At 42.4% G+C, this 21,109-nt stretch overlaps 1 protein-coding gene across 1 annotated transcript in view; it reads left to right on the forward strand.

Moving 5' to 3' along the window:
- Positions 1–21,109, forward strand: part of RP1 (RP1 axonemal microtubule associated) — a 2,616,437-nt gene that overhangs the window by 1,361,942 nt on the left and 1,233,386 nt on the right. The window contains exons 33-35 of the mRNA XM_086965756.1: positions 3,106–3,138; positions 8,220–8,389; positions 15,589–15,808. Coding sequence (XP_086821882.1) covers positions 3,106–3,138; positions 8,220–8,389; positions 15,589–15,808 — 423 coding nt within the window. The remainder of the gene's footprint in view (positions 1–3,105; positions 3,139–8,219; positions 8,390–15,588; positions 15,809–21,109) is intronic.

The raw sequence follows: 21,109 nt of genomic DNA on the forward strand, positions 1-21,109 counted from the left end.
TCACAACACCGGACCCCAATACCTCAACAAGAGAATCTTCTTCCATGTACCCAAAAGAAACATCCAATCCACCAACCTCACCCTCTCAGAAATCCCGCGCATCCGCAGAGCCAGAACAGGAGGATAAGACCTGGCATGAGCTCCCATTCGACATCAGACGTGCCCCCTTCTTGAATGTCTTCAGGAAGACACTCAAGACCTGGTTCTTCGATTGAACTGAGCTTTTTACCCCCTCCCCCCCCCCAACAACCTTGAAACCCTCACGGGTGAGTAGCGCACTTACAAATGCACTAATTGATTGATTGATTGATTGAAGGTAATGTGGTGGTTTGTAGTGCAGCACTTTGTGTGTGAGACATGCCATCTTTAGATGGATTCTTGCTTCACATGGAAGCCAATTAATCGCTTTCAGAGGTGGAGTGATGTGGTCAAATTTCCTAGATCCTGTTATGAGTATAGCTGCCGTATTAAGGCATTTTTTTAGGGGGAGCTGTTGAAATCTTGGGTAGACGATAGAATTGTGCATCCGTACTGCCGTTTTATGGTCAGCTGTATTGATGAACGGTTTCAGTTTTCTAAGATAGCTCATATGGAAGCGGCCTTTTTTTGCCATCATGTTGATGTGTGTTTGAGTGTTTAGAGCCTTATCCAGCGTAAATCCCAGAGATTTGGTAGAGTCTACTAGGATCGGTATACAGTTTAGTGCAGGGATTATCTTGGTCCATTCCTTTAACACAATTGAGCTTTTAGGGGGGGGGGGGGGTAAATCAGAAGGAATTTAGTTTTATGCAATTTAAGGTTAAGATGATTGATAGATACTGATTGAACGGTCCTCTTTAATGCCTAGTTTATTGTGTTAATCTGTTCCAATGATGTAATCTTCATATACAGCTGAGTGTTATCTGCATACACGTGGAAGGAGATGTTTGCCTGCTGTAATATTTCTATTAGTAGTTTGACATACAGATTGAATAGTGATGGGGAAAGAGTTGAACCCATTGGTACTCCAATTTGAATCAGGGATGTCATAGACAGTTTTTGGTTCTCCAGGAATCGATCTGTTCTATAAGAAGGATTTAAGCCATTTTAGGACGGTTTCCGATAATCCAAACCATTTTTCAAGACGGTCTAGTAATTTGACATGGTTTATGGTGTCAAACGCAGATGATAGTTCAAGAAGAACTAGAAGACAAATTTTGTTACAGTGTAGAGCGAGTAGTGCGTCATCTGCTATGTGCAAGATTGCTGTTTCCATACTGTGATCTAGTGTGAACCCTGATTCTCAGTCGTCAAGTAGCTTGAATTCGGAAATGTGTTGGATCAGTTGTTGTTGAGCTCATTTTTCCAGTACTTTGGCCAGCATGGGAATATTTGATACTGACCAAAAGTTGATTGGGTCCAAGGTGTTCTCAGTAGGTTTTTTTCAGGAAGGGATGGCCTGGCTAGTTTTTAGGCAGTCTGCTAAGGATCCTTAAGCTAGTGAAGCATTAATAATCTTATTCCAGATGGGCATGAGCATATGATTGATAGAAGACCAACATTTCGAAGGGAGAGGATCATTTTTATGGTTGTTCTGTTTTATGGTCAACAGGTTTTGGCAATGTCATTATGGTTATGAAGCATGTCCAACGAGCATTATTTTTAGGCGAGGATAGTGCGGGTTGAAATGGATGTTTGGCAAGTGTACTATTTAGGTTTGCGGGATTTTCTGCGGCATTCTTGAGTTCACTATCTAGGGAGCTAGCTTTAGTTGTAAAGAATTAAGAGAATTCTTCCAGTTTAGATGTTAACAGAGACGATTTGGCCATTTTGTTAGATTGATCTTTTAACAAATGGTTTACTCGGTCTGTTTTTTGAATTATCAAGTTTCCTTCTAAAAAAGTTTTTTTTTATATTAGTACACTTTTTTTGTAGGCGTACAAGGTCGTTCTTAGCAGTTTCAGCAGTTTTAGGTGGGGGGATGATGGGTGTTGTCTCCATTTGCATTCTGTTAGTCTGAATTTTTGTCTTTCTTCATTAGGGGATCCATTGAACCATGGGTTACTATCTTTAACTATATTCTTTTGAGTTTTGAGGCTATGGTAGTGATTGTTTTGTCATCGAGAAGTTGTTGTGTTATACAGGAACTTATGCAGCCCGATTTCTGTTGTGTGCCTAGGTCTATAGAACAGTAATGCAAAGGGTTCCCCAAATGAAAATAAGATTTCTGTTGACTCCACATCAACAGTCAGGATGAAGGATGTTCTAAAATGCCACCAATTTACAATGCAGGGTCTAAAATATTTTTGCCTGTAAACTACTAGTCATCGCACTTGCTTTTTAAGTCATCCCTGCAATCAAATCTGGCGCTCCTGGGACAATAGGATTCACATGGACTATTTAGCCTCCATGCTGAACTTTGTGATGAAATCATTACTTGTATATGACCTGTGTACTGTCAAAAGTGTGAGTGGCTCTGTAATGCATTTGTGTACTTTCAAATAGTGAATTCATATTGGGAATATATTTCTTATCACTAAAGGCGCCTGTCAATATTTTGGTATTAATCTTTGGGAATCTGCACAATGCATGACACCCTGGTAACAAACAGCAAAAACATTCACTTTATCATTAATGGGACCGAACACAGAAACAAAACGCTAGCAGTCAACCACACCCAATACAGCTGCAGAGGCATAGCAGCAGACCAGTGACAGGATATGGATCTCGCATTAGGCAGAGAAAGCACAGCTAATATAGAGGCTTTCCACAAAAGCTCTGTATTTCAGACTCTTGCCACTGTTAACCTTCAATGAAACTAACAGCATTCTAATGAAATTGGGTAAAGGGCTTAACTTGTTTCCTGTCTGTCCTCATGTTTCACATGCCTTGACATTTTTGGTCCTTTTTTCAATATTCACCCCCATGTTGTGTTAGTTTTAAACTTGCACTCAGTGCACTTGTCTATTTCCTGTATAAGTCACCTAAATGTGGTATTATGATCATAGTGCCAGGAGCTGAATTGTTTATCCAAGAATAAGCACACAATTAAAAATGAAATATGTAAAATGCAAAATACGGATGCATGCATGTTATAAGTCACTAGCTCAAATCTTTATGTTTCAGAAAATGAAGAGCCTCATCCAACATCTAGAAAAGGTAAGAGATATGATTTTATAATGTACTTAGATTCTGAGTGCAACTGAAATAAATGGCTTTTGGCACCAATTATGCAATCAGATATTCAGATGTATTAATATATATATCTAGTTCAGCAAGCCAGTAGGTCTAGATTTTTGGCAAGGGGGTACAAGGCTGCAGTGGTTGATAGGGCTATAACTAAAGCAAATGCCCTGTCTCGTAATCAAGCCTTGCAACGCAAAGTTACAAATACGCCTACCACCTCCCAGGATCAAAAAGTAAGATTGATCTGGGCCTACAAAAGACAGCATGGGGCACTTGGTAAAATTATCTCTAAGCACTGGGGTTAGGTGAAGTATGATCCCGTCATAGGTGACAAAATTCCAACCACTCCGTCTATCACATATAGGAGAGCATATTCTATGCAAAATGCCTTAGTTAAATCCAGCCCAGAAGTCCCTACACGAAAGAATTGGTTAGAGAAGAGTAAGGGCTTCAGGAAGTGTTCTTATTGAAAGGCATGTCAGCATGGGCTGAACAAAACAGAATATGTAATCCCTTTCACCCCCAGCGCGCGCAAGATCAAAAAACAACTGACTTGCAAGAGTGAATATGTGGTGTATGTGCTGGAGTGTCCGTGTGCCCTGCGGTATGTGGGTAGTACCAAGCTGCAGGTGCACAAAAGGATACTCCAGCACATAAGGGCCATCAACACAAGTGATCCGGCATATCCGGTGGCCCGCCACTTCAAAGAGCACCACAACAATGACAGTTCCCTGCTGCGATACTATGCTGTAGATTGTGTGGGCCCTCTCAAAAGAGGAGGAGATAGGGATGGAGCTCTAAGAAAATTGGAGACCAGGTACATACTGGAAATGGATAGTCGAGCCCCGGGGGGATTGAATTCTACAGAAGATTTTTACACGTGTCTCTGAAATGCCAACATAAGTGTAAACCTGTGGGCCTTCCCTACCCTACAGAATATTACCCTCCTAGTTGTTCTGAGAATTCATCTGACTGTTTACGAGTAAAACTTATTTCTTCACCAACCAGCACATGTCTAGTTCTGCGGATGGTCTCAGTGTGCAATGCAGCCTAGGCTTAGGCTGCACAAGGATGTATCAAGAGCTTAAACACCATGACCAAATAAAAAATGAGAGAACTGATAGGAAAAAAACTTTATATACTTAAAAAAACTTTCACAAAAAATATGCACATGGTTACGTCCTTTTTCACTACTCACTTAGGTATATCAATGGTATGGTGAGGCTCAACCTATGGTCACTTGTTTCGGCGGGGAGTTATGGGAGGAGAGGCTGCGATGTTCTCCTAACCTAGCGGTGGGTTAACATCTCCTCTCCTCTCAACCCTCCAGCCTTACATAGACATATGAGTAATTTGTACGTGCAATACAAATAGGATGCTGCGATCTCGGTGGTAAGGCTTCATATGCACTCATGCAGTTATGTTCTAATTGTCCACCTGAGGTCTCATCCTGTGTAAATAGTGTATGTCGGGTGTAAATATATTTATTGGCAAGATGCTTGTACATTCATGTTTTTATACCTATATTTATATATTTATAACTCATGATCTATATTTTTTTACACCTGATTTTAAACATGACATTGTACATTACGTGTATTGCGTATATTTATTGCGATGACAAACTTTACATGACACTATTTGCACTTTATCTAATATACTGCACTGTTGACTATTTTTGCACTGCTAATCTACTGGATTTCCCAGTGATTCCTGTTGTGTATTGTTCACAATGGTTAGATAGCATTTGCACTTTAAATATTATTATTTGTATTTTGTAACATAGGCTGACTTCAGGGATTATCCCGCGATGCGTTGTGCATATAACTGTTGTCTATGTCTATGATATTTATCATTCTACATGTGACCTTGACCCACCAATGATGTTGCACTTAATCAAGCACTAGCACTTTAAAAATTGCCTCCTCCCTAGCATGCGTCATGTGATCAAGGCCTCTGTGAAGGCCGAAACGTCATGCTGAGGTGTGCCGTCTCCTCGACGAAATAAAAATACACTGCTCACCTGCACCTGAGGTCTCCTCTCTTCTTCCTGCGCTGCGGTATCCAGGATTGGGCTCCGGGCTAGAGTTAGCGGGGATTGTTCCATATATATATATATATATATATATATATATATATATATATATATACATCACGCACTACGGATCCCATGAGGCCATGGCAGTGGCCACGCCCAAATGGGCAGGGACTAATTATTGAAAAGGTGCGTGAGTAATGGGCTTTCTTTTCGCACTGACAACGCTGCTGAGGAAGGTACATTCCTGAAACATGTTTGGTGTTTTATTTAGTGAAAATGCATTCCTGACCGGGAGCCTGCATGCATGCTGTCAAATAAATGAACAAGCTTTACAGGTAAGTAAACATTTTAATTAAAAAAACGAATTTCGTTGTGTGCACTGCATCACCAAATGCGTTTTATTTATTTTTTTCGTTTTTTTATTTATGTGTTTACTTACCTGTAAAGCTACATAATCCATACATTACTACCCTCCACCCTGCCCTTCCCCCTCCCCACGTCACCGCCTGGCAGGTACTCCCACTACCGGCCGTGGCTGGCCTATAGACATACCTGAGTGAGAGGTGTGAAAAAGAGGAATACATAATGAGATAGTTATCGTAACTCCTTTTTGAATGCATGTGTGTACAACGTACATTCAACTATGAGGCCAATGAGATTCAGTCTGCACCAACCCTGGTAAAACACAGTAGAAAACAGATTGTGAGATACAGCATGCCATTCTGCCATTCTTGCTGCCATTCTTTAGCCTTGGATTTAGTGTCATTCTCAAAGGTGTGAGAGGATAGCTGCGTAGGTATGGAACACTGAGCTTTTAGCAGGGGCCTGCTGATGATCTCTTCCTGTTCCCCACCATTTTAGTAGATAGACAATGTGTGGAGGTTGAGACACCGTTCTCCTATGTTATCAAGAGCAATCACCCAAGAATTACCTGCCCCTTTATCTCTACCAGAAGTGCTACTCACAAACTGCTGATGACTGCAAGCTGCAAGGTCTTCACGCTCACATGTGCTATTTTTTTGGGTATTCCAGTTTGAAATATCCCTCGTTGCAACCTTTTGTGAAAACCATCATCTGAACAAATGTTGGGTCTGTTCTGCAAAAGACTCCACGTAGAATAGTTCCAGTGGAATTAGGATGCCCTGTCTTAAAACTGGCTGTAAAGGTGAGAAGAAAACTTCTGTACTTGTTTCTAGAATTTTCGCTGCATCAAGAGGTAGTAGTCTTCAGACGAATTGCAGAGTTCCAAGGCAGGTGTCATTGAAATCTGCCCCCCAGAGGTAAGGGACATCACTTAGAAAGTCTTCAAGAAGTTGCTGGAGAAGCTGTGTGACTAGCTGTGTATTGGAGCTGATGATGGTGAGCAGAAAATACCCCAGGAGGAGGAGACTGCCCAGAGGAGGCCAGCTGCTGTCCCTGAGCGGAGTGGATAGCCCAAACATGTGGATTCGCATTGAAGTGACTCTAGAGCCATCCTGAGCCCTCCTCCTCAATCACTGTCAAATAACATGGACATGTTGCACCCAAAAAGAAGAGTGAGGGATGTTGAAGCCAATATAAATGCTTGAGTGGATATCCCTGCATCGCAGTCACTGTTTAAACCTTTACATACTTGCTCCACAAACATAGGAGAAGGTGAGAGAGCCTGTGTCCTTAGCCTCCTAAGACTGGGCCTGACACCTTCTTCTGGCTATAACGGCGAACACAGGATTACCGAATACTGGCATTTGTTTTGTGCCTGTTTCCTTGTAGCACCCCCTGCTGAATGGTGATGATTTGCAATGGGTTCCCACACTTTATCTGAGGAAGGCAAAGATGTCAAACATGAGCTCCTGAGTGAGGGCATCATGTTAGGCCCTCATAGCCTCTACGCTCTGGTAACTTCTGCACCATTGACATTGAGATTATTTTGGCTTTAGGAAAAGATAATTTGATGGTTGCCACAGGCTGGATCATTGAAGGACAGGCCACTGTTATGGCCCAGAAACTACTGCTTGCCCCCTGTCCCTCCAACATGTTTTGACACTCTGTCCCTGAATATTTACATTCACTTTTCCTGTATTCGCTAGAATCTCAAAAATAAAAAATATGTTTTTGTCTGCATAGTTACTCCCTAGATTCTATGTTGTTGTCTCTAGGTACTTGTAGGTCCACCATTAACAGATCAACTACGGGAAAGAAATCATAATACGCTGCATAGTTATCACTTTCTGATTTAGCTGAAGACCCATGTAAATGAATTTACGAAAGCCTAAGGATCTGCTCAAATCATCTATGAAACCATAAATGAATATGACCCATACAATACTGCACATTAAGGCCACTTGGGGTTTCTAGAGAAGCATTGGCAAGAGACACATCCTGCTGTGTAAGGACACATTTGGGATATTGGAATCCAAATAACTTCCTGTAGAATAAAGGTTTCAAGAATAATGTTTTCTGCAGAGTTACAAGACAAACCAACAGAGGCTATCAAGCAAAAAGATGCATCTATAGAAATAGCTGTTACAATCATCTCAGCCTTGTGAATAGTCATCTAAGCATAAGATGAACAATGGGCAACGACTAATAAAGCATCAACATAATATGTTATTTGCACCATAGCTTAACCCATAAACCAGGCAATTAGTTATAATAGAATGTTAGACACAGACTCAAAAATGTGAATCTTTTGGAAGTAGGTTAATTGCTGCTGAGGCATTGTAGAGGTTTTGCTGCATCTATTGGCTCAGACTGTCAATTTAATTTAGTTGTTGATTTACCCCTCTGTTCTACTAAATCATGCCATAATCCATGGCGGTAGCAAGTAACCCTTCAGTGTCCCATTGTTTTGAGTGATAGCTTCAGGGGCTGCACATCCCTTCCTCAAACGGGCATGAATTTATTTGTATCTTGATTTCAAGAGTGCGAAAGTTGAAGGCAAGGTGTCTTTATGGATATTGCTTTAATATACGACAAGAGCTTCAAATATTGTTACTGGTTGTCTACATATAAACCTTCTTTTACTTCGGTTTAGGTGGCCTGTGGAAGATAATAGTTAAAACTGCGAAAGAGTCACCCAAACCCGGAAAATCCAGAATTTCGATAGCGATATATGGTTCGAATGGAAAAACAGGTGACCAGCTACTTTCTCCGCCAAAAGCTGAATCCGTGTGTTTTCTTCCTGGTGCAGTGGACGAGTTTCTTGTAAGTTGTGGATGTCACTGCACGCAAGAACTGCATTTTGTTAACACGCTTCTCAGTTAGATGTTGTACCTTCAAAATTATACTGACTTTCTGACAGCAATTTGAATCTGAATCTTTGCTTTCTGTTCATGTATACAGATGGGAATTGAACTGAAGAACATCTTAAGATCTCTCCCCTTGCAGAGTTATCTTAGAACTATGTGTCCTTATCACAGTATGACTTTCCTTATCAAATACACAGCACATTTTGTGCATGTTACAATTCGATTGAACTGATTAGCAGGGGTAAGTTTTGGGACCTGCTCAATGCTATCAACTCACCCATATTTTGTGGATGTCACCGTCTTTTTTTTACTTCTAGTCATCTGTTTAACAAACACAATACCTCCATAGACCTTAATGGGGTCCTCCACTTTTCAAACCTATATTCCCATCCAAAAAGTGTTCATTCACCTTAACGAAATCACATCTGACTTTACCTGAATTTTTTATTTAAGATGTGTACATATATGCCTGTGCGGGTGACAGCTGCTGCTTAGCATGCTGGGGTTGTGGCTTCTCCCACTTGGCGATGTTTGGGCAGCATCCAGAAGGCAAATTTTGAAAAGTACAAGTGGACAGGTACTGAGGAAGTAGCGCCAGATGTGATAAGCAGAGCCTTTGGCACAGGGATGGAGATGAGTACAGAGTGGAGCCTTCTACAGTAACTATGATGTGCAATAGGCATTATTACACATATTTATTTATTTATTTGCGGTTTTTATAAAGTGCATCACTCATCCCAAGGGATATCACGGCGCTAAAAACCAGGAAAGCTACTGAAGTGTGTACTGAGAAGTATACGGTTTAGGGAAGAGGTAAGTTTTAAGATTCCTTCTAAACTGGAGATAATTGGTGGTATGTCTCAGGTCAGAAGGGAGCTCATTCCATCTTTTGGCTGCAAGGTGGGAAAAGTAGCGTCCACCTGTTCTGACCTTGTCAATGTGTTTAGACTTCGCCAAAGCTGATTGGCATGATCGCAGGTTTCTGTTGGGTACATAAAATTCGATCCTTCCTTGGAGTATCGAGGGGCCTGTTCCATGTAAGGTTTTATGAGCATGGCTGAGTAGTTTAAAGGCAGCCCTCTGGCGCATCGGGAGCTAGTGAAGTTTGTTCAAGCACTCAGATGCTGAGTCGTGTTTACCTTTATTAAGGATGAGTTTGGCCGCCTGATTTTGCACAATCTGTAAACGGGAGAATAGCTGATCATTCATCCCATTAAAAAGTGCGTTGCCATAATCCAGGCGACTGACCAGTAAGGCCTGCGTGACAGACCGTCTGCAGTCCAGGGGTAGCAAGGGAAATATTTTGGCAAGAAGTTTGAGTATAGCAAAACTCTTGCCGCAGAGAGATCGAACGTGGTCTTTCATGGAAAGTGCGTCATCCATGATGATTCCCAGGTTCCTGGCATGTTGTTTAGGGATGGGGGCCGTTCCCAATGAAGGTGGCCACCATGTGGCATCCCACACGTGTTTTGCTCCCCCAAACAATAAGATCTCCGATTTCCCTGCATTCAGTTTTAAGAAATGCTTGTGCATCCATTGTGCCATTTCTGCCAGACAGTTTTGTAGTTTGGTTTTAGTGACCTCGGGGCCCTCGTCCATAGCCACCACCAGCTGTGTATCGTCTGCATATGAGCAGACGCCAATGCCCCACTTCCTTCCAATGTCGGCCAGAGATGAAACAAAGACATTGAAAAGGGTGGGGCTCAAAGAGGCGCCTTGTGGCACCCCACAGCTGATGGGGTTAGGTCTAGAGTGGAACTGTCCCATGTGTACTGCCTGAGTGCGGTTGGTCAGGAAGGAGTGGAGCCAGTTTAAAGCTTTAGATTGAACTCCCTTACTTCGAAGTATATGTAGTAGGCAGTCGTGGGAAACCATATCAAACGCCGCTGACAGGTTGAGCAATATCAGTGCCACCGCTCTACCTTGATCGGTGGAGGATCTGATACTCTCCGACACTGCCAGCAACGTTGCTTCGGTGCTGTTATTGGCTCTGAACCCAGTCTGAGATGGGTCCAGAAGGGAGTTACTTTCAAGATACTTAGTCAGCTGTATATTGACCAGTTTCTCCAATGCTTTAGAGAGATAGGGGAGCTGTGATATGGGTCTATAATTCTTGGGATTGAGAATGTCAGTTCCTGCTTTCTTTAGTAGAGGGGTCACAGAGGCATGCTTCCAAGCGTCGGGAAAGGTGGCTGTGGTTAATGATTTATTGAAAAGTTGAGTATTTAAGGGACAAAGCGTGTATGCAGTTTTCGAGAACACAAAATGGGGACAGGGGTCTAAGGGGGATCCAGATTTAATTGTGTTCAAGACTGCTAGGACCTCCTCTGTAGAGAGTGGTTCAAAGCTGGTAAGACGAGGCCCAGTTCCTAGGTCTAATGGATCTGTAAGCATTTCTGGTGAGGGAGCAATTTTAGATGGAGTGTCGAGGTGATTGATATTTTGGGGGATGAAGGTGGAGTATATTTTCCACATTTTTTCCGAGAAGAACGTGCTAATGCGTTCACAGGCTTCGATCGAAGGGGTATGTGTTTGTGAGGTACTGGAAGTTTACCAAGTTCTTTCACTATTTTGAATAGCTCTTTTGTTGAGTTACAGTTATCTTGGATGCACTGTGTGAAATAGTCCTTTTTTGCTTGTTTAATGGCAAGAATATACTGTTTTCGTATGTTGACGTAGTTTTGTCTCGCTTCACTGTCTTTAGACTGCCTCCATAGATGTTCCTTTTTTTGGCAGTTTTTTTAAAGGTTTTTTTAGGCTGGGAGTGTACCATTTCTCTGTTATGGTTTTTGTTCTGGCTTTCTTCAGCGGGGCTAGTATATTTAATGTTTGCAGTATACCCTCTTCAAGTAGGGCGACATTATGACAAATAGGGGAATCCTCTGAGAATATGATCTTATCTTTTGGGAAATTTGAGTCAAAGTTAGATTCGTCAATCAGCCTCCATGCTCGTTTGGATATCTGATGGGCAGTCTTGGGTTTAGCAGCTCGTCCGGGAAGGATAAGCGAGAAGGGTATAAGAAAGTGGTCCGACCAGGGTAGTGGGTTGACCTCTTTAAGGCTAGTGGATTCAATGCTGGTGAATAATAAGTCTAATGTGTGGCCGGCAGAATGCGTGGGGCCCACAATCCACTGCTTGAGTTTGAGAATATCCATGTCGTATTTCAATTGGGAGGTTCCCGGGGCATTCATTTTTTCATAGTGAATATTAAAGTCACCGACTATCATATAGTTTTTATATTTTAAACACAATGGCAAAAGTTGTTTTAAGAGATTGGCGCCAAGGCTGGCTTGTTGTCCTGGGGGGTTATAGACAACTGCACCAGCTAGTATGGTGAAACCATCTAGGAGTACTTTGAACGGAAAAATGTTGTGTTCGGTGTGGGCAGTCGTTGGTTCAGCCCGGCATGTTAAATGCTCTCTGAATATAACATCGACCCCACCTCCTCTCCTTTTTCCAGCCCTGTCTTTTGAGATGATTTTATAATTAGGGGGGTTGGCAATTGCTAAGTCTGGAGTACTAGTCTCAGATAGCCAGGTTTCTGTTACAAAAACTAGTTCCGGGGTCTTAGAAGTAATTAGGTCCCAGATATCTAGAGCATGTCCCGGTAAAGATCTTGCATTGAAATATAGACAATTCAATGGCAAGTTGTTATTCTCATGGGGTGAATGGCTATTCAATGAGGTTAGAGTCATACTGGACCAGTGACAGGCGAGGCATGAGATGGGTCCATAAGTAAAGCCTGGTCCCGTTCGGGTACATAGATGTGCTTTTATACCTCTATTCTCTTTATGGAGAGCTAGCAGTTCACTTCATAAATAGCGAATGGGCATCTGCAAATTTTGGACAGGACTTGCAGGGGATATCGCCCCTAGCCCCGGTCGGACGCGGACGGGAGCAGACGGGCTTGCCTTCGGCGCGCAGACTGTGCGCCCGCTGCGCGCGTCCGCTGCGCGTCCGCTGCACGTCCGACCTAGGCACATTTTATCTAGTGGTGGGGAGGGGGCGTGGCCTCAGGGAGGTGGGCGTGTCCCACTGTCTTCGCAATTTGGCAGCAGCTGGTTTCCTCGCGGCAGCGTTCAATCGGTTGCGCGGCGTCAATACAGCGTTTGGGAATGAGAAGGGGAAGTGCACATGGTAGATGGCACACAGTGGTAAAGATCACAACATATGCAGCTCTTTATAGACTCTGTGCATGCATAGCAACATTCAGGAGCTCTTGGAAGGGCATCATCTTGTCGTGTAGTTCCCATAAATCTATATAGGATCTGCACATTCAGACAAAATAAACTAAGGGATTGGTGTCTAGACTGATTCCAGACTCCCCCAATGGATATGTTATCCTTTAGACCAGCTAGCTCACAGTGCCACCATAAGCCCCCTAACTTTACCAAGGAGTGAATAGTTTCTGGAACTATCGAACATGACAACCCTTGATCCTTCCGGGATCGTGGAAACAGTACAGTACTTTTCACTCAGTCACTCATGCTCACTTCTTCTCAGAGAAATATACAGAATAAATGATGGGAATGTTTTTAATAAGCATTTATTGAACCAGCGTCATTTTGTATAAAATACGTGTGCTGCTACAACCATTATACAGAAACAGATATTTACGATTGCAAGCACCAACAGAGTAAATGCAAGTTAGAAATCTACCACGGTGCTAAAACAGTGAATACATGCAGGCATACAGATACATGGCAATAATCAAGCATGCTCCTAAAATGCAAACTCTAACTAAATGTATCTAAGTGTACCTAGCATGTATGTAGGTGTGAGGCCAAGAATCCCCCTAGGAAAGAGCCAACTCCATTACCTGATGGGAAATAACAAAGGACCCCGAATTGGTTCTAGTTGGGCAACCCGCAAGGGATGTCAGACCACTGTGTGCTGGAGTATCAGTGTGCAGGGACCTCAGCGTCTCATGTCAGCATGGAAGTTTCTCCTCTAGCTTGCCTAGCGAAGATACGATGCTTATACACACAAAAGGTACCCTCAAGGGTTCTGCCTAGAATGGTACTGTGGGCCTGTTATTCTAGAATGACGATAGTGGTGACTCTTGTAAAGAGTTATTATACAGAAGATGGTAATCCTGCTGTAATACTAAGAATCCTCTTGCATAGTAAATTAGGCTAGTTTTCAAAGAAAACCACACAACATTTATTCGGCACATAACTAGGTAAAAGGTCAGTGCCAGAGCCCTTATGTCAAGCCTGGTAGGACGAATGTAGGTAAAAGGTCGTACATCAACCTAGGCCCATATTGGGGTACATTGGGGCTCATAACAATTCTCTGTGGGTGAGGTTGAGTGACAGCTTCTGAGATACTCTAGACTAGAGGCTAAGATGCAAGCAGATAATGTAGTGCAGAGTAGAGAGTTCACTGTGCAATGTAATGTGCTGTATGCATTATGAGCCACATAGAGACTGGGTGGAAGGAACACTAATTGTGAGTTATTCGTAACCTTCATTCTAGGGACATGCTTTGTTTCCATGTAGGGGGCCACAGTGTTCTTCCCTTTCACATCACCATCCACGGATCCTCACCACTCTGTGAGAGGGTGTAGGAGAGGGGTTATCTCCATCCCCAGGGACAGGCTGCTTTGCCCTTCCATGCTTACCCCATCCCTGTGCAGAATTCATACAAGTTAAGAGGGAAATTGCCATCACTCATGATGACTGGCACATGCAACAATGAATGGCTGTCCTGTCAGCTGAACCAAAATGTAAATGATAGTTCCAGAACAGTGATATTTTCAAAATGAGTGACTCATTTTTCCTCCTTATCTATGCTGTCTTATGGGCTGCTCCTGAATATGCATAGCACTTCCAACTAGCAATGATTGAAGGGGACTATTCCAAACTGCCTCTCTGTAAATATTTTTCTTCTTTGCAAAAGCTCTGGCAGACAGCTAAATCTATAGTTATGCTAGACCAAAAACATGAATTCTCTGAACATCGAGTCTACATCAAGAAGTTAAACGTAGAGAATGCTATCAACCATGAAGGGATGACTACCTGCAGAAAATGCAGTAGGTTAAGTAGTGGTCATCTTTAAATGCAGAACCCTCTATCTGCAATAAATCACAATTCATAAACTGTTTGGAAATTGAAGATCAGATGCTTATCAAGCTGTCTCTGCAAGTTCCAAAAATCCTGTTCTTAATAAAGGTACAAACTCCCTGAGTGGTACAGTCTGCTTAGTGCATAACCAGTTTATCTTCCTATTGAACATTATGATTCTGGACATCTCTTGTAACCTGAGATCTTTTCTCTGACTTCTAGCACTACATCATTTCTTTGAAATGACTTTCCTTAATCTTTAGGGAACTATTACTACACTGAGACTGCATTGAAATAACATCGGATAACTTGTCTCACAGTGCAAAAATGTATATTGTGATATTGTAGAGCAACTTTTGAAGTAGAGAATGCCATGTACAGTTACATTTAGCATATCAGTAATTTCTTCTGAAATGTACAACTCGAAAGATGGATTCTGAATATCTGTTTTCGTGGATAAAAATTTGTAGTTTACTGGTTTAGTATTTCTTCTATCCAAAGATGCACTAAAAGTGTATTTGTATCTCCTGAGCTGAAGGGAGCACAAGTTAGCTTATGGTGTTACCTTTCTCCCCATAGCCTAACAGGCTAATAACCTACTTCTGCACAGGCAACCTTCAGAATATTCAGGAACACCACCATCAATTGTACAAGACTAGGACTGCACAGCTAGAATGTCTACATAAAGAAGACCTTTCTCCTTCTGTCAGAGAGTAAGGATCCATAGAAGAATAATTGGATTTGTCTTCACTTTAGCCCACACCCCTTTCTGTAGACCAAAAGCTGCACATTGATACATCCATACTGAAAACTAAGTACTACAATTACTCTCTAAAGATGTGCTGCCTAATCCAGTTGCACCAAAATCACAGTCTGACCCGTCCAATGGGGGAAACAAAGTTTTCAGTATCAAACTTGTGACTCAGTCATTCTTTCACTTAGATCCTCTGCAGAAGTACAGCAGAAGGAGTAACAGGTATTCATAAATGTTAGAATCTATAACCAGATATTTCCTCTAATGTTGGTCCTTGTATGCTATTGTCAGTTTACAAACAACTGTTTATTAGAAAGTACCCTTATTTTTTGCAGGTGAATACTTCAGATGTAGGAGAAGTGTACAAGGTTCGGATCACATGTGATAATATTCCAGCTTTCAAAGGATGGAATCTAAAATCTTTACTTATGAAAGAAAAAGAGACTAATCAAGAGATACAATGTACCTGTAACTGGCGGTTCTCAACAAGTCAGGATAAAGTGGAGATGATCAAAGAATTTCCTGCAGAAATAAAAGGAAATCAGCCTTTGCCAGGTAAGAATTGCCTGGGTACAAAAGTGTGACGTTGATTCCTGGTGCAAATAGATTACAGTTATTGAATGCTAAGATTGGATCAGTGAGTAAGAGGGCTCAAAACAAGGGCTTTATCCACAGTTCTATGGCTACGTTCTAAGTTCATTGGTATATCGAAGTAGCGATATGAAGCACATAGGCACAGTTAGCATGTTTCCTTTTTTTCTTGTATCCTCTGAGATCAAGTTTACTCTACCCCCTTATCATACATATGATATACCTTAATCTAAATATCTCAGATAGTCATTACCCTTGCAGGGTAATACTCCAAATGTTAGAGCGCTCATATTGTTTACAAATAGCGGAAGTTATATCAATTGTAAATAGATAGTTCAGGAGATCTGTTCAGATGGGGTGGCTGCAGGGATCTATGATCTCCTATTGGTGCCCCAGGCTACCCTCTGCTGTGGCCTTAAAGGTCTCCTATGTTCAGCGTTATTAACAGGATGTTTCTTGATTCCCAGGAGAACAGCTTGGACCTCACTTCAGGGCGACCACCATCTTGGCCATGCCCTCTACTACCACTATTTTTATTACTTGGACCTTTCCCCACAAAGACAGTTGCAACAATGGCCACCTACACAACAGCTTCCACTGGAAACCCTGAACCTCTGTGATGGGCCTGTTTGAACATCTATTTATCTGCAGCACTTTGGTTTTATCCAAACTGATCCCTATCCAAATGAAAAAGGACAAGGAATCAATGAGATTGAACAGGATAGCAAGGAAGTTTAAAGTTCTTTAATCATAAAGAGGATATTTCCCACATATTGTTGCTTTGTCAACTCCTTAATGGTTTCTTATTGTTGACACCAGTGACTTCTGTAACAAGCAGGAAGAGCAAAGGGGAGAGTGGACAACCTTACTCATCCCCCAATGAGAGGATGAGAGTGCGCCTTCAAAGTCTATTTGCACCAATGGATCCTCATATATGTATTTCACCTTAACTAGGTAGTGTGGACCAATTGGGGCATCGGTCAATGTGCAAAAGACATACCATTCTACTCTGTCAAATACTTTCTGAGCCACCAACAAGACTTCAATTGTGTTGGGACTGGCTTCTAAGTACTCAGGTACCACTCACAATCATGGTCATTCTGCAACAACTATAACTTCACTGCAGATACTGGGTAATAAGCTGGGAAGAGGTGGGGTGGGCAGAAGACAGAAATCATGAAACAGGCCATGCTCCGCCTCCAGCATTAGTGATCTCAATATGGTACTATATAACCATCCTATACACAATTCACAAAGAATGTTCAAAATGTCCGATGTCTGTGTGCAGAAGAGGTTTTCTCCTATGATTCGCATAGATGGCCAACTTTTAGGCAATTCACATAAAAAATCCACAGATGTGAGAGACATCCTGGATTTCAACAAACACACCACCCAGTATGGCTGGTTATCGTTAAAAGTGGTACGGTGTAAATATTCACACCAAATTTAGCAAGTTGGCCATCTGCTACTCTTAAAAACCTTTTTTGACCAAAATTCCACGCTATGAATCAGCGGTTATTAAATATTCTAATACTTTCATTGTGTGTCAATCAAGGCCCATTCTCCCTACGGTGAAGGGTTGGCTGACACAAGTATATGTTGAGAAAATGTTGGCCGAACTGAAAATGTTTAGCAAAAAAAAACAATGAAAACATATAGGGGCAGATTTACAAGCCCCTTGTGACACTTTTCTGCTGCCGTTGCATCACTTTTTGTGACACCGCAGCAGCGTAAACAATGCGCCACGTTGCGGCCCATTTGCAACGTGACACATCTGGGAGATACATCACATTGCAAAGACTTACTTCACATTATACCTTCGTCAGGTATAATGTATGCATTGTGGGCGTTCCCACGCAGTAAAGCCTCATAGAAGTGACGCAGTAAATCTACAAGATTTCACTGCGCCACTTCTAGGACGCCACTGCATCAAAACGTTACGCCTGCTTGAAGCAGGCATAAGGAGTTACACAGTATAGTGAGAATAGGCCTCAACATGCATTGCTGGAGTTGCGTCATGCTTGAGATACGACTCCAGCAATGCATGACTTTTGCACCAACAGATGCTTCAGAATTTCTGACTCATCTGTCAATCCTGCGCCATGGCACGCCGTATTTTAAATACAGCACATCGCAAGGGTTTCGCAGGCTGGCACAGGGAAACTGTTGCATCTCTACAGATGCGTCAGTTTCTTGTAAATCTGCCCTAGAGAGCTCAGTAAAAGCAATAACCAGATGGGGCGTTTTTACAGAGCATCTTTCTTCACTGGTAGCATAGTCAGTATGGCAGGGGCCCTAGTGCAAGGAAGGGAATTGTCCACCTGGCTGAAGTTTAAATTATGAAAAACAGCAATAATCAGAGTACGGTGGGCCCCTCTTGCATCTTGGCCCTGGTGCTACTGCACCTGCTCTCCTTTGGAAGCTACACCACTTTTCTTCACTCCTGCTCCTCACTTCCTTTTCATGTTTCCATGCTGCACATTCAAATAGGTTTTCAGTCATGTATTGAATGACAGTCTCCTTGGAAACAGAAGGCTGGATAACTAAACGCATAGAAAAGTGTGAAACGTTTACAGTTTCAGGTCGTAGACATCAGAACTACTGATTTCACAGGCTCATACAACAGTGCTATAATGCAAGTTGTGGAGGTTTATTGGTTTGGACAGCAGACAGGCGTCATCAATTATGCCGATTAGGATCTTCAACAACAGTAGTGATTATCACAATTACAAATAATTTATTTTAAGAAAATAAACAAATTTCTACCTAACAGAAGGCCATCATTTTCATGAAGAAAAAAAACATATTTGTCGTTGCAAAATACCAGCTCATCGTTGTCATTAAAGGCATGTTTGCTCAAATATTGGTTTGTTACTTTTATCAAGTTTTCACAAGTATTACTTTCACTCAAGGGTAGAGTCTGCCTTGCATGCCTTTGTATTTACATCATATGATAACAATGCCCACAATCCGCCAAGAATTACTACCATTATGCCAGGATCAGAACTACACCAGTCTTTGGACTATCATGCCATCAATGTTCACAAAATGTTAAGAATAACTGCAATTATGCTAGGGCCAGTATTAGATTGTCTGTAGGCATAATCATCATATGAATGCTGATACAATGCCAAAAATACCAGCATTATGTCAGAAACAGCAGGAAACTAGGTGGTGGCATCAACATGGATTATCATAATATGCCAGAAACTACTAGCATTCTGCCAGGACCAAAGCTGCACCTGGCATGGACACCCTCATGTCATAGATGCCCACAATATATTAAGGATTACATGTTATGCCAATGTCAATATTACCCTCATTTTATGTTGTCATCATAATGCTATGAATGCTCACAAAATACCAATCCATACGTCCATGGTGCCATAGTCAGCACTGCATCAAGAGTGAGCACCTTTATGAATTAATGTTCACCATTGTGTAGAGGGTAAGCATTAACCCTGGGTTGGCACTAACATGCCATAGATACCCACAGTATGCCACCAATTACCACTAGTGTCCTAGCGCCAGCAAAATTACAAAGGAAGGCTCCATTATTCAATGGTTTTTTAGCAATATGTCAAGAATTAACAAAATAATGCCCCAGGAAGACAAGTACTTTTGGGTGATAAATATCTCCTACTATAAGTTAAGCCCTGCAGAACGGGCCTATAACATGGATAGGCATGTCCCTGTATATACTGGCCATTTCCCTCTGTTAAAATTAGGCAGGTTTGACCTAATCAGTAGGTGTGGTATTTATTGCATTCACTAATCACCCGATACAATAAGCATTGAACCACTTTTAATTGCAATTCCTGTGTAAGCAAGTGTTTGTGCAGAGATCATAAATTACAGACACACTCAAGATTTATTGTATGACAAGCAAGAGCAACCAGTAAGCCAATAAGAACCAGAGTCAGTAAATTTCTAAAAAAACAGTGGCTTTTCTGGAAATAGGTCAGTGACTTTCCAAAGGAGGTGGCTGGTAACCCACTTGCAAAGGGGACCCTCTTCTTTACAAATATAAAATACTTTATTTACATGCAATTACAGACATAAGGCCCGATTAGGAGTTTGGCGGTGTGGGAGCGGGCTGCCGCACCACCACCCTGCTCCGACACCACTAAACAGGGCTGCCAGCCGACCGCTAGATTAGGAGTTTCCTCGTGATCTGGCAGGCAATCCTTTGGTGTTCTCGCGGCGGTGCCTTTCATATGACATGTGCCCACCTGCATGCACCCCCCCTGCATAGCGGCACTAGTTACCTCACTACCACCCTCTCCATGGTGGGCTCACCGCCTTGGATAGTGTCACAGTGAGGAAACTCATAATATGCTTGGCAGTGCTGCAGCGGCACTACCAAGCATATTGCAGCCTACACTGCTGCACTACTGCCAGGGATTACCGATCCCTGGAAGTTGCGGTGGACCCAAAGTGATTTGACCGCCGTACTCTTAATGCAAAAGTTGGATCACTGGTGTGGCGGTCCCTGCCCGCCACTGCACCTCCACCACTTGTTCAGCGGTCCAATGGACCACCAAACTCGTAATCAGGCACTTAGTTATCTGCTGACCCCATGCCTGTTATGGCATCCAATCGAAACGAATCACAATTTGCAACCTACCCCATGCATATTGTTAAATAGTGATTTTGCGAGCCAACCTAGTAATACTTAGGTCGGTTTTCAAAATTCGAATTGAGGGGCAAAAAGTCGATGTGCAATTTGTGATTACTTTTACAAATCAATTCTTAATGCCTGTAGCCCATATTTTACTCCCTTGAACAGCAGGCAACTCGATGTAAAGCATTCAGTATCACAAACCTCTCATATAGGGCTTTCAATCTCAGGACACTCCCGTGGGACACCTGGTATTAAAGATGCAAGCAAAAAGAGGGGGTGCTGCACTGTTCCTGAGGAGAGGTGAGGAAGTAGGGAAAGTTTTAGGGAAGGTTTTACCTGGCGTGACCAAGGGTGTTACAATGATACCCTGGGGCATCCATTATGTTGGATGTAATTGCCTCACACACCCCGAAGAGTGTCATGCTTCATCATCGGCGGTTGCTCCTCGTCGGGGAGGCGGTGCAACCCCCGACGGGCTCACCTCAAAGAGGGGCTCTTTGGCGGAGATCTTTTTCCAACAGCCTTGTGGTGAAGTGGGGGTATGTGGGCAGGATGGTGTATTCCTATTGAACTGGTTAAAATGTAGCAAGGGGTACCGGAATGACCTTTATTCTGGGGGTCCTCTGGCTACAGTTAAAAGG

Source organism: Lissotriton vulgaris, chromosome 4_1, assembly GCF_964263255.1.
Source record: "Lissotriton vulgaris chromosome 4_1, aLisVul1.2, whole genome shotgun sequence".
Taxonomy (NCBI): Eukaryota; Metazoa; Chordata; class Amphibia; order Caudata; family Salamandridae; genus Lissotriton; species Lissotriton vulgaris.